Here is a 12900-nt window from a genome sequence, read left to right on the forward strand (position 1 = left end):
TTTGCATGGGACCCTGGGCACTAGCGCCCCACGGGGGGGGAGGGGACCCGCATGGTCGCCGTGCTTGGTACTGATTACTATGTATTAGTGTACTGTACAGTACTTGTAGCATCGTGGGATACACTATTCCGCTTCTCCGATATCCGACAGACTGCCCAGGAGGCCCAAACCGGGTTCTCGAACCCTGCTTTCACGGAACATAACTATCTCGATTAGTTAGATGAGAGATCAACGTCCACAAGTTCAGCGCCTAAATCCGCAAACTGCTGGGCCGAGCATATACAGTAGAGCCTCTGCGCATGCTCCGCTGCCGAGTCAGACGAGAGTCCTCCGTGCTCTTCCAAACACGAAACCCAGGACCGTGGCACGGATTGGAAAATCCTTAAGTTCTGCACCCCCCAGGCGGGAGCTCCGAGGTCATGGAAAACGTGGCTAGATCGGGAAGGACAGAGTTGGTATGCAAAACGGTAACCTGTACTAGGTAATTAATAGATATTGAGTTGGTGCAAACCTTGTTTTGCGAGAAAAAGAAAGACCCTTCCTCAGCGCTTGCTTTCTGATCCAATGTTTCTGTCATGCCGGTTTTCTTTTCTTTTTTTTTTTTTTTTCGAGTCGATTTATTTAGTACGGAGTAGTCTCGATTAAGTTGACGCATGCAGCCGGTTGACCGTTTTCCCCACTCATTCTTTCTTTTGTCCCGATCTAGCTCCTTCCAATGGGCCTAGACGCCGCGACGGTTAGTTGCCTGGCCTATATCTCCTCAACAGTAAATAGTCAGCGGCCCCGGAGACTTGGGTTTATGACGTAGTTCAATCAGAACAGGGCTGAGGGTTCAGGGAGATCGTTGTATACATACCTCCTTTAGGAACACCGACTGAGACATGGCAATGGCAACTTCCATCACACCAGAGACAAGAGGTGGCTTGGAAAGACGCACGGGCCTAGAATGTGAAGTGCAAAAACAGGAAAAAAAAATTTGGTCAGGAAGTAGACAGACGAGTCGGAACAAACCACTTCAAATGCTGGCTTGCAGAGGGGTCACAACTTCCTATCCAGTCACTGCTAGCTCCCAAAAGCCACAGTCGCACAAGGTGTGACTGAGGTTTGGGTTAATGCACAGGCACCTCTCCCCGTCGATATCAACCTCTGCCGTCTTCAAGATTAAAAGCAAAAGGAAAAGGAAGGGAGAACAATAATAGGTTAGAAAGGAAACAACCCGCCTGCAGCGCTTCCTTGCGATACCATAGCGGCTCGCAGCTGCAGTTGTGCAGCCTTTGGCTGCATGTTGCGGCCATGAAAAAGCACCCGAGGCGCTCAATGTTGCGGCCAGCAGAGCCAGTAATGGCCCTAGTGCAATTGCATGCACTCGGTAGACTGTTTTATATTGAGGCGGTTGGTACAGACCATTTGCTTCTTCGACTGCAAGCAAACATTTCATCCCAACCCCGCTCGAACGCCGCCAATATTCGGCCTTGAGATCCTGTTGGCCACTCCAAACTGCTGCTGTTTGCATCTTATCAAGCCACATGCAGCAGTGCAAACACCAATTCGTTTCCTAAAGGTATCAATCTGCTTGCCATAGTGGCCCTGGTTGACTTTCCCTTTGGTATGCCAAAATGCTTGTCACTCCCCATCACCTGAAAGGCAAGGTGGCCGAGCGGTCCAAGGCGCCACGTTAAGGTGTTTAAACCCTTAATCCAAATCCGTGGTCTCGAAAGGGGCGTGAGTTCGAATCTCACCCTTGTCATCAACTTTTGCTACTCTTTCCCAATTTTATGAAGATTGCAAATGCGCGGAATGCATTTTGCTTTCTCGTTAGAAGGTCTGTAAACGTTCTCCATGTGCCTCCATAGATCTGGCGCTTGATCGTAAGACGCTGACAGGTTCTCGAGAGGTAAGGTGGGTAGTGTGTTCTGGCATAGATGGAGGACAGTGGCGCGTCCTTCCGCAGTTCGGTTCGAAAATAGGGTTCATGGTATTGACGGTAATTTCTGATTACCCCAGCCTGAGCTTGAAAGCATCGTCGCCACAAGTTCAGACTGGCGGACGATGGCAGCAGCAAAAATCCTGTGCAAAGCCCGGGCCGCTTGAACTATTTAATTAATATAACGCTCAAAATTCTGTCTCCCTATAATCTAAGAGCATTGACAAGCTATGCCTGTTCTCAATGTTTCTAATGAGTTCCATCTAGACGTTTTCGAATCAGGTATGTACACACGTCAAAGGCATCTCAGGTAGCCAAGCGATTGGTACCATCACCTAGCTCCGAACGATCCGTAATGGCGGAGAATCTGATCGTCCGTATCTCGCAGTTTCCGCTCGCCTCTCCGGGTTAACCAGCGATATCTGGGCCTGTCGATTGTCACCGTAGCCAGATTATCCGGAAGTTTCCACCATCACAACAACAAAAAAATGGATCTTACATACGACTCAGGTATTGGAGAAGATATGACTCTGGTCATCACTGAGTAACGGTGTTTCACGAGGAGAAAGCCCTCTGAAGGTTCTACCACTCATTTGGCCCCGGCAGCAACCAAACTCCCCAGAACGCCAGGAGTTCCATTTGAGAAATGGCCAGTTGCTTGCACTTGGCAGTGTCTTCGACTTGGCTTTTGAGAGGGAAGTTCGCTCATGCTACCTCGTTCAGCCAGGAGACTCTGTTCAACACCTTACATGAACCTCATGAGGGAAAACCATCCGCGAGGTCACAGCAAAGCCACTGTACTCCACAAATTAAGGAAACTGACCTGGACTGGTAGTGATAGAAGATGGTGGTTCCAATAGATGGAAGATGGTTGGTAAGTTGTAAATAGTTCAAAAGTGCGATGTCTCCTTCCCACGTTTGCTGGCCCTGTGGCTCTGTATAAGTAGAGGATAGGAACAAAGAACCCTCCGTTTGCCAGCCCGTTTGCCAGATCCACAGGGCTTATCTTATCCAACCTTACATGATGGACGCGTCTGTTGACAACGTACTGCATCAGGTAGATAGGCAACTGGCGACGAGCAAGTTTGAGGCTACCGACTCATCGTGGCCAAGATTTACACAGACGTAATATAAGCGGATGAGACACGTTGCACCACAATATCATCGCTGGCCTAGCAGGAGGGACTCAGGACAACCATGACCAATTTTGGCCGCCTAAACATCCTAGTAGAGCCTGGTCTCCGAAGCACATACACCCTAGGAGCGGTAGCATTCAAAGGACGACTGGGTTCCTTATTACCCAAAAGACAGGCACCGCTCTAGTGTTCGTAAAGCCCTTGACCAGACGGCGCACAGACCGAGATCATACAAAGTAACTATAATAGTATATGAGGTTAACTCTATAAAGATTCCGAGTCTTGGTGCTCGGGTCCGGCAATTGTGTGAACGCCGATCCAAACCGGCTAATATGAAGAATACGACCGGTGAATTGCCAACCCCACACGACCCAAACGCTAAGGTCCAATGCCCGGGACAGCCGGGCGACGGAATGCTCGACTTTCGGAAGTTATTCTGGCGGTTGTTAACCTCGCCCCGGACAGATGGGACAAGCACTCGGGTCTGATATACACGTATCCTGGAGGGCCTCAGAGGAGGGGGACAAGACGCACCTCAGGTCAGCCTTGATTCAGAGCCCGTCACCTCTTGTCATAGAGCAGAGCAGATTGTTTCAAGATGAAGCTAGTCTCAGCATACACGTTGATAGGGGCAGCGATCGGCAGCGCCTCCCGGGTTCCCCGGATCCCGCGACAAGGCGGCGGTAACACCATGATCGAGTGTGCCCCGATCCCGTCCCCTTTCCCGACCTGGCAAGAGCTCCCGCTGCAGTCGTCGATGCCGGACCCCTTCCTCCCGCTCGCGTACACCACGCCCGATAACGCCGCGGATGTCGTGGCCGGCAGGGGCAAGGGCAGGGTGCAGACTCCCGAGGAGTGGTACCGGTGCCGGCAGCCCGAGATCATTCAGCTGCTGCAGGAGTACCAGTATGGCTACTACCCGGACCCCTCCGAGGAGAAGGTCGAGGCCACGCGCAGCGGCAACACGCTCAACATCGTCGTGACGGCGGGCGGCAAGCAGGGCAGCTTCAGGGCGACCATCTCGCTGCCCTCCGGGGCTTCCGCGTCGAACCCGGCGCCGGTGGTGATCAACATTGGCGGGATGCAGAACCAGCCATATCTGAGCGCGGGGATCGCCGTTGCGCAGTTTGACTACACCACCGTATCGCCGGATAGCAATGCGAAGACGGGGGCTTTCTGGAGTATCTACAACGGGAGGGACATTGGTAATTAACTAAACCACCTAGAGTCCACTTTTTGTTTACTTTTTTTGCTTCAGCCACGAACAGAGCGCTAACACGGCGGGAAAAAAAATGGTTGTATAATAATCAGGAGTCCTGACGGCCTGGGCCTGGGGCTTCCACCGTACGCTGGATGCCATCAACCTGACGGTCCCCGAGATCGACGCGGCCCGGGTCGGCGTGACCGGGTGCTCGCGCCTGGGCAAGGCGGCGCTGGCGGCGGGGCTCTTTGACAAGCGCATCACGCTCACCATGCCCATGTCGTCGGGCGTCCAGGGGGCGGGGCCCTACCGGTACTACGACATGAGCGGGCAGGGCGAGAACCTCGAGAACAGCAAACAGGGCGCCGGCTGGTGGACCAACAGCAAGCTGGGCACCTTCGTGAACCACGCCCAGAACCTGCCGTACGACGCCCACACCATCGTGGCGGCCATCGCGCCGAGGGCCGTCATCATCGACCAGGGCACCGGCGACCCCTTCGTCAACAGCAAGGGCACCGCCGTCGTCGTCTACCCTGCGGCCAAGGTCGTCTATGACTGGCTGGGAGCGGGTGAAAACATTGGCATCAGCGTGCGCGGGGGCGGGCACTGCGATCTGAGCGGCTAGTGAGTGGCAGACCAGATGTCCTCTCCTCTTTTTTTTTTTTTTTTTTTTTTTTTTTTTTTTTAGTGGCGGGGCTGACCGATGATGCACCTGTTGCTTTATTAGCACGGCTATCCTGCCGTACGTCCAAAAGATCTTCTTTGGGACCCCGACAGACAAGGACTACAACAACCTCGGCTCGTACGGCTCACCCGTGTCGTCCGCCTTCCCATGGGCGACGGCGGTTCCCGGAGCTTGAACCGGGTTCGGGTCAGACTGGCTGAAACGGGAAATGAACCACATAGCTTGAGGTAGCTACTTACGGGGAACTGACGACACAACAAAAGAAAGTTGCCGAAGATGCCACTCTTCAGAGAAGACACGTGTGTAGCCTGAGCCTTCAAAAAGATGATCAGAAAAAATCAGACCAAGTTCCCCAGGTGATGTACCCGGTGGTTAGTGCTGACTAATTAATTCAGGACTACCACCTGTCTCCCGACAGGTGGGGCCAAAACCCCCGGACGCCTAGATACGGCCGGACAGGGGCACGTCCAAACCCGTGTCCAATTTTACCAGTCAACTCCCTATACTCGAAGACACAACCACTACCACAAGCCCAATTTAAACCACTTTCCTGTACCACTTTCCTATATACAATGCCTCTGACCGACCAAATCTAGGAACCGGCTAGTATATAGGCCGCCAAATAGCTCCTTGCCGCTTAAACTCGCCACCGAACTAGCCGTTTACCATAGAAAAGAACCTAGTATATAGTATATAGCTTAATTATTTAAGACTAGAAAGACCTAGGTTAGCCGGTACTTAAAGTCATTAAAGGATACTAGACTTCTAGCCACTAGTAGTAACGTAGTTAGAAGACCTTAGTCGCTTTCAAACGACGAAGATTCTACCCTCAAAGGATATACGTACTAGCTTATCGAATCTAGTTCTCTTGTTACTAAAGATCTTCTCTAAGATACTATTAACCGCTTATAGGTATATTGTAATCTTCCTTACCTTCCTATTAGTAAGTACTAGTAGCTATATTAGAAATAGGATTATCTATAGTTTTAGCTAATATTCCTTAAACTAGTTAAAGTAAACTAACTCTTAGCTAAGTAATAGGTAGAAGAACTAGAGATGTTCTTTAATAAGCTTAAGGATACTATTCAAAGCTTTAAGATTATTATATCTAGTTATTAAAATATAGATAAGACTAGGTATATACTTATAATATTAAATAGGTAGTTTAAGATCTTAATAGTTAAAATAGATAAGAAGAAGAAGGTTAGTATCTTTTTCTTTTCTAAGTATTAGTTTATTATTATTATTATTATTATTAGTCCTATACTATTATATTAATAAGTATGCTAGAGCCTCTTTAGTTATATATAAAGGAAACTATACCTAATAGGCTAGGTAAAAACCTCTGTCCTACCTTTAATGCCTAATCTAGAATACTAATATATTATAAAGAAAAGGAGAAGTAGCTAGAATAGCCCTATAGAGGCCTTCCCTCCCAGTCTAGCCTCCTTATAAGGTAGTATTCTAGGAGCCTCCCTAAGTCTATTAGCTACTATAGAACTCTCCTTGCCAAACGATAGTTACAGGCCCCTATACCCTATAAAACGAGGTCTAGGTCCCTTTGCGACTATATTTCCTAAGATTCCTATGTTTGGCTTCTTAATAGGTTTAGGCACTAAATAACTAGGTGCTTAATAGTCTCCCTTCTATAGCTATAGGCATAGTAAGGGGTACTAACCCCTAGGACTTAAACCCTAAATAGAAAGTTACGGAGGCTAATAGCCCCTATATAGGCCTATACTAGTAGGGAGCTCTAGGCCTTCGTTAGGCCCTAATGCCTTTGTAGGCCTTCCCCTATAAAAACTAGGCAGGGGGGTCCTTGTCTAATATACGCTATATCCTCCTACTGGCTTGGTCGGCCCTCTAGTGGTTGCTCTAGCTAGCCACTATAGCTAGTTCCGTAGCCTATAGCCTTCTTTATAGGGTCTAAAGGGGGGGTTAACCCCTGCTATAGCCCTCCTAAACCTACTACTAGACTATCGACCTTGCTACCTTAAGGGCTATAGGCCTCGGCTCCTAGCCCCTTGCCCTAGTCCTTCTCTTCTAGAACCTCTAGTTTAGCCTATTATAGGCCTGCTAGATAAGAGCCCTTATAGAGACCTAGGAGGCCCCTAGGCCTGCCCTAGTCTATAGGAGCGGCTAGTCGAGTTTAGCTTCGAAGTTAGCTAGCCTTTTATTAAGATAGAGGTTAAGGGGCGGTACCTAGGCTTCCGTTTCAAGGCATTAGATAGGGGTAGCCTTATAAGCCCTAGTAACTACTTAGAGGGCCCTATATTAGGTCTTTAATAGTTCCTTAGTAGGGCCTTTTAGCTTACCCCCTAGCTTAGTAGGCTTATAGAAGTTCGAGGCCCTATAAGCTAAGGCACTATAGATATACTTAGTATGGACCTTATAAACCTATAGGAGGCTAGGGCCCTAGGTCTTCGTAGTAAGCCTAGTTAGGGTAAACTCCTAGGTTTCTAGCTTCTTAGCTACCTTTATATAGTAGAGGCCCTACTATAGCCTCTAGTCTAGCTAGACCCCGAGGAATCTAGCTAACTTTAAAGGGGCTATAATAGTAGTACCCCCTCTAGGCTATAGGAGCTCTAGTAGTTACGACTACTATTTCTGGCCCTTGTTAAAGTAGATAAGCTCGTACTTTTCCGGGGCAAAAGCTATACCCTAGGTCCTTACCTACTGAAGGCAGGCCTTCTAGGCCCTCTATAGCTAACCGTTATAGGCCTCCTTAGCCCTCCTAAAGGCTAGGAGGTTAGTATTGTCGGCGAAGCCTATCAAACTGACTATAGGGCTGGCCTAGCGAATGGCTTAGTAGAGGGACGCTATATAAAGGATAAATAGTATAGGGGAGAGGGGTAACCCCTATAGGACCCTAGCCCTTACTACTATATCCTCCGTTTCCTAGCTATCGAAGTAAAGGATAGCTACCCTATCCTATAGCTACTCCCTAACCTAGACTATTACTTACTTTAGAAAGCCCTAGCTCTATAAAGTGGCTAATAGCCGGGTGTGGTTAATAGTTTCGAAAGCCCCTAAGATGTTAAGCTATAGGAGGGAGGCAGCTACCTTATACCTTTAAGCCTCTTAGACCTAAGCCGTAATAAGCCAAATGGCTAGTTTTATAGACCTATATTCCTAGTTACCTATTTGTTTAGCTAAGAGAAGCCTATAGGCCTCTATAATAGCTATTACCTTCTAGGTAACTATAGCTTCTAGTACCTTGCCTATTATTAGTAAGAGCGCTATAGGCCTATAGCTACCTAGGGTAAAGTAGGCCTATAGGGGTTTGCCAGGCTTATAGAGGACTACTATCTTAGCCCTTTTAAACTAGGCTAGGAAATAGCCAAGCTATAGGCTCTCTAAGGCTAGTATAGCTAGTATCTAGTAGAGCGGCCGTCTATAGGCCTTTAATAGACCTATAGGGAAGAGGTCCTCCCCTAGGGCTTTCTATAGGGCCGCTCTAGCTAGTATTACCCTAACTTTATTTACTATAACCTTGTAGCTTACTTCGAACTTCGGCTCCTAATAGTCGTTTAGTTCTAGGTTATTAATATCTGATAGGTTTGCTTCTAGGTTCAGAAAGAACTTATTAGCTAGTGCCTTAACCTTCTATTAGTAGGTTATAAGCCCTCCTTCGAAGGCTAGGAGCTTTAAAGGGTTGACTAGTAGGTAGCTTTATAACCTTGCCTACTACTCTAGCCTCTATAGTAGGTCCGGCCGGTTAGTTACCTCCTATAATATAGCTCTCTAGCTCTTAGTTTTCATAGCCGTAATAGTCTTAGCTTGGTCTTATAAGGCCTGCCGAAGTGCCTCCTATATATAAGGGTTTAGGGTGCCCCTATAGGCCCTCTCTACCTCCTTAGCCCTCTTCTGGGCCTCTCGAACCTCCTTTGTCTACTATCGAGCTCGTTTACCACCTATATTAGCCTTCTTTGCCAGAGCCGAGACTATAGCTATTTCCTCAAGGGCCTCTATAAGCCTATTAAAGGCCTATAGAAGCTCCTCTAGGCCCTAGAAAACAGGCCTGGCTGGGGCCGATACCTACCTGCCAAGCTAGAGTAGGAAGTAGGCCGCCTCGGCCCGTATAACCTCCTTGTCTAGGCTCTTTTAGTCCTACCCTTTACTAGCTAGTATAGGCCCGTTAGTCCCCTAGAGGGAGACATTTAAGGCCTATAGGTAGTGGTCAGATTTCCTACGTTCTATAATATTTCTATAGGTCACTTCTAACCTGGCCAAGGCCTAGAATAAGTCTATTATAGAAGGCTGGCTACGTTAGTCCCCTTAGGGGGCCGTAGTGACCTAGCTATATAGTATATATAGGTCGAGGTCCTATTAGTTTATAAGGTTAAGGAGGTCCCTAGCCCTTAGGCTAAGCCTATTAAATAGGTCTTAGACTAGGTAGTAAAGGTTAAAGTTATCTATAAAAACTAGGGGGTAGGTTAGCCGAGGTAGGGCTAGTAGGTCTTATAAGAGGGCCTATTTACCTTTGTTATTATAGACTAACTAAAGTTTGAACCCCCTCTCTCCTAGGGCCGGAAAGGTTACCTTATATTAGTTCTTCTCTGCCAAATAGTCCTATTGGCTAACCGGGAACCGCTTGGCCATTAGAATAGCCGCTTTGCCCTTAGGCTTATAGACTAGGTAGTATTTCGAATCCTAGGTGTAGTATATTGACCCTATAAACTGGTTAATCTACGGTTTCTAGATGGCTAGTAAGTTATATTTAGCCTCCTCTAGTAGGACCTTAAGGGTCTATTTATTACCTTAGGTATTCTATTAAAGGATCTTAATTTACATTCGAGGTAGCTAGAGCGGAGGCTAAGGGTATAGTAATAGGCTCTATAGCCGTTACCCCCTTGGCCGGTTACGAAAAGGAGGGGGTTCTAGGCTATAGAAAGGAGATATAGGTCTGTCGGGCGTTAAATAAGGCGCTCTTAGCAGCCTATTAGGCTAGGGTAGGCTTTCTATAGGGGCATTTAGCCCTAGTTTAATAGTAGTCGTTATCTTCCGGCTAGTTACCGAACTCGAAGGCTACCTTCTAGAGTAGTTATTCTAATGGTTAGAAGGTTTAAGGTCTATATTAGTAGGCCTCCCTAGCCCTTTCCTAGGCCTTGACTTTCTTTAGGTAGCCCCTATACCAGGCTATATAGAGGCCCCTATAGGCTATATACCTATAAGGGAGTTAGTTGGAGTAGGTAAGGTACTAGGCCTCTTTAGTCTTCCCCCCCTCCCTATAGACCTTTATACTATAATAGCTATAATAGGCCGGCTACTAGTAATACCGTTAGGTATAGCTAAAGCTCTAATACCTATAATACTACCTTAGCTCTAGAGCATCCTAGTAAGGCTTATAGTTTAATACCTAGGCATCCTGGACTATACCTTTATTATAGGCCTTCCGGGCCTCTTCGAGGTCTTGTAAGCCTAAGAGTACCATGGCCTACTTTCTTTACAGGCTCTTTAGCAGCCAGAACTTGACCATTTCGATTGAGTATAGGCCTATAGCCCCCTTAAAGTCCTGTTCGCTAACCCCCTATAGCTCCTCCTCCTAGACTCCTTTAGCTAGGACTATATAGGCCCTGCCGACCTCCCTAGCCTCCTCTCTAAAGGTTATAGCCACCTATTGCTTATTAGCCAAATACTAGTCCTTAATAGCCTTATTCTTAAAGACTACTACTACGTCCCTACTTAGGAGCTTCCTAACTGTAACGGCTCCCTAGTAGTTAGAAGCCCTATTAACTATTTAGACTATCTTGGCTAGGGTTTAGGCTTTAAGGTCCTTCTATAGGCTCGCGTTCCGTATTATAACCTCCTATAAGGCCTATAACGGTACTACCTTAGCCGATAGTAGGCCTCTTTAGGGGCCTATTACCCCCTATTATAGCCTTATAGCTACCTATGCCTAGGTAAGGTAGGGGGTAGCCTTAAGGGCTTCTTTAAGCCCCTTTTTGACTTCCTTAGCTATAAGCTTCTATAGGTTCGGAACTAGGCCTATAATAGTAGTTATAAGGCCTTATAAGAGCTTGTCTACAAGGTTCTATACCTTGCCCTGCTTAGGGCTTAGTATAAGGTTAACTAGTTATATAATAAGACCCCTTAGCTCCTTAATATCTAGGGTAAGGTAGGCCTATAGTAGGCCCCCCTTTGATTAGTTTAAAGCTATAGGCCTCCCTACTTAATGGCTTAGCATTAGGCCTTAAATTGACGTCGTATATAAGGGCGCTAGGTAGTCTATATAGTGAAAATTTTGACGGTTATATAAGGTACGGTCGGATTGCGGTCAGGTTCGGCTTCTGTGCTCGCGATGCCCGTTGTATAACCGTAACGGCTCGCGTGCGGTCGAAAGTGGTACCGTTAGATAGCGTTTTTCGAGAGCTTTCTAGCGATAGTAGTTTTGTATGTTTTGGTAGGGTATTTACAAAGATATAAAAGAAGCTCTGTGCCCCCCCTTTGCTTCCTTATTAATATACTCTGGTCTTAGAAGAATATATATATTAATTACTTATCCTAGATAACTTTATAAGATATTATAACCTTAAACTTTATAAATACTACCTCTTATTTAATATTATTATTATCTTCTTCCTTCTCTATTTAATATACTTTATCTAGCTAATAAATATAAAAGTCTTTTACTATCTTAAGGAAGTATATTAATAATATCTCTAATAGATAGTTCGAAACAATAATCTTATATTTACCTAGGCAGAAGGAAGAAAAAAGGAAAACTAACTCTTGCATTCTTACAAATACCCTGCCAAAACCTACGAAACTACTATCGCTAGAAAGCTCTCGAAAAACGCCATCTAACGGTACTACTTTCAACCGTACGCGAGCCGTTACAGGTATACAATAGGCATCGCAAGCGTTAGAACCAGACCTGACCGTAATCCGACTATACCTCGTACGCCTATCAAAAATTTTCACCGCACAGACTACCTAGCGCCCCTAAACGTAACGTTAATTTAAAGCCTACCGCCAAGCCACTAAGTAGGGAGGCCTATAGCTTCGAACTAATTAAAGAGGGGCCTACTATAGGCCTACCCTACCTTAGATATCAAAGAACTAAAGGGTCTTATTATATAACTAGTCGACCTTATGCTAAGCCCTAAACGGGGCAAGGTATAGGACCTTACTAATAGGCTCTTATAAGGCCTTATGACTACTATTATAGGCCTGGTTCTAAACCTATAGGAACTTATAGCTAAGGAGGTCAAAAAGGGGCTTAAAGAAGCCCTTAAGGCTACCCCCTGCCCTACCTAGGTGTAGGTGGCTGTAGGCTCGTAATAGGGGGTAATAGGCCCCTAGGGAGGCTAACCGTCGGCTAAGGCAGTGCCGTTACGGGCCTCGCGGGAGGTTACGATATAGAATATGGGCCTACGGGAGGACCTCAAAGCCCGAACCCCGGCTAAGATAGTCTAAGTAGTTAATAGGGCTTCTAGCTACTAGGGAGCCGTTACGGCTAGGAAGCTCCTAAGCAGGGATATAGTAGTAGTCTTTAAGGATAAGGCTACTAAGGATTAGTATTTGGCTAACAAGCGATAGGTAGCTATAGCCTTTGGAGAGGAGGCTAGGGAGGTTGGTAGGGCCTATATAGTCCTAGCTAAAGGAGTCCGGAAGGAAGAGCTATAGGGGGTTAGCAAACAAGACTTTAAGGGGGCTATAGGCCTACACTCGATCGAAACGGTCAAGTTCCGGCTACTAAAGAGCCCATAGAGGAAATGGGCTATAGTATTCCTAGGCTTATAGGACCTCGAAGAGGCCTAGAAGGCCTATAACAAGGGTATAATCTAGGATGCCTAGGTACTAGACTATAAGCCCTACTAGGATGCTCTAGAGCCGAGGTAATGCTATAAGTACTAGAGCTTTAGCTATACCTAGCGGTACTACTAGCGGCCGGCCTATTATAGCCATTATAGCGTAAAGGCCTATAGGGAGGGGGGGAAGACTAGGGAGG

At 46.9% G+C, this 12900-nt stretch overlaps 1 protein-coding gene and 1 non-coding gene across 2 annotated transcripts; both read left to right on the plus strand.

The window, feature by feature from the left end:
- Nucleotides 1-1643: 1643 nt before the first annotated feature.
- On the plus strand, nucleotides 1644-1747 carry MYCTH_t132. Its single transcript has one exon. It is a non-coding gene; the product is annotated as a tRNA-Leu (tRNA).
- Nucleotides 1748-3658: 1911 nt separating this feature from the next.
- On the plus strand, nucleotides 3659-5121 carry MYCTH_96309 (4-O-methyl-glucuronoyl methylesterase; the record flags this gene model as incomplete). The annotated part of the gene is made up of 3 exons (XM_003665662.1): nucleotides 3659-4265; nucleotides 4372-4885; nucleotides 4989-5121. The coding sequence occupies 3 exons, from the start codon at nucleotides 3659-3661 to the stop codon at nucleotides 5119-5121; spliced, it is 1254 nt and encodes a 417-aa protein (XP_003665710.1).
- Nucleotides 5122-12900: the final 7779 nt, after the last annotated feature.

This window comes from Thermothelomyces thermophilus, chromosome 5 (genome assembly GCF_000226095.1).
Source record: "Thermothelomyces thermophilus ATCC 42464 chromosome 5, complete sequence".
Classification (NCBI taxonomy): domain Eukaryota; kingdom Fungi; phylum Ascomycota; class Sordariomycetes; order Sordariales; family Chaetomiaceae; genus Thermothelomyces; species Thermothelomyces thermophilus.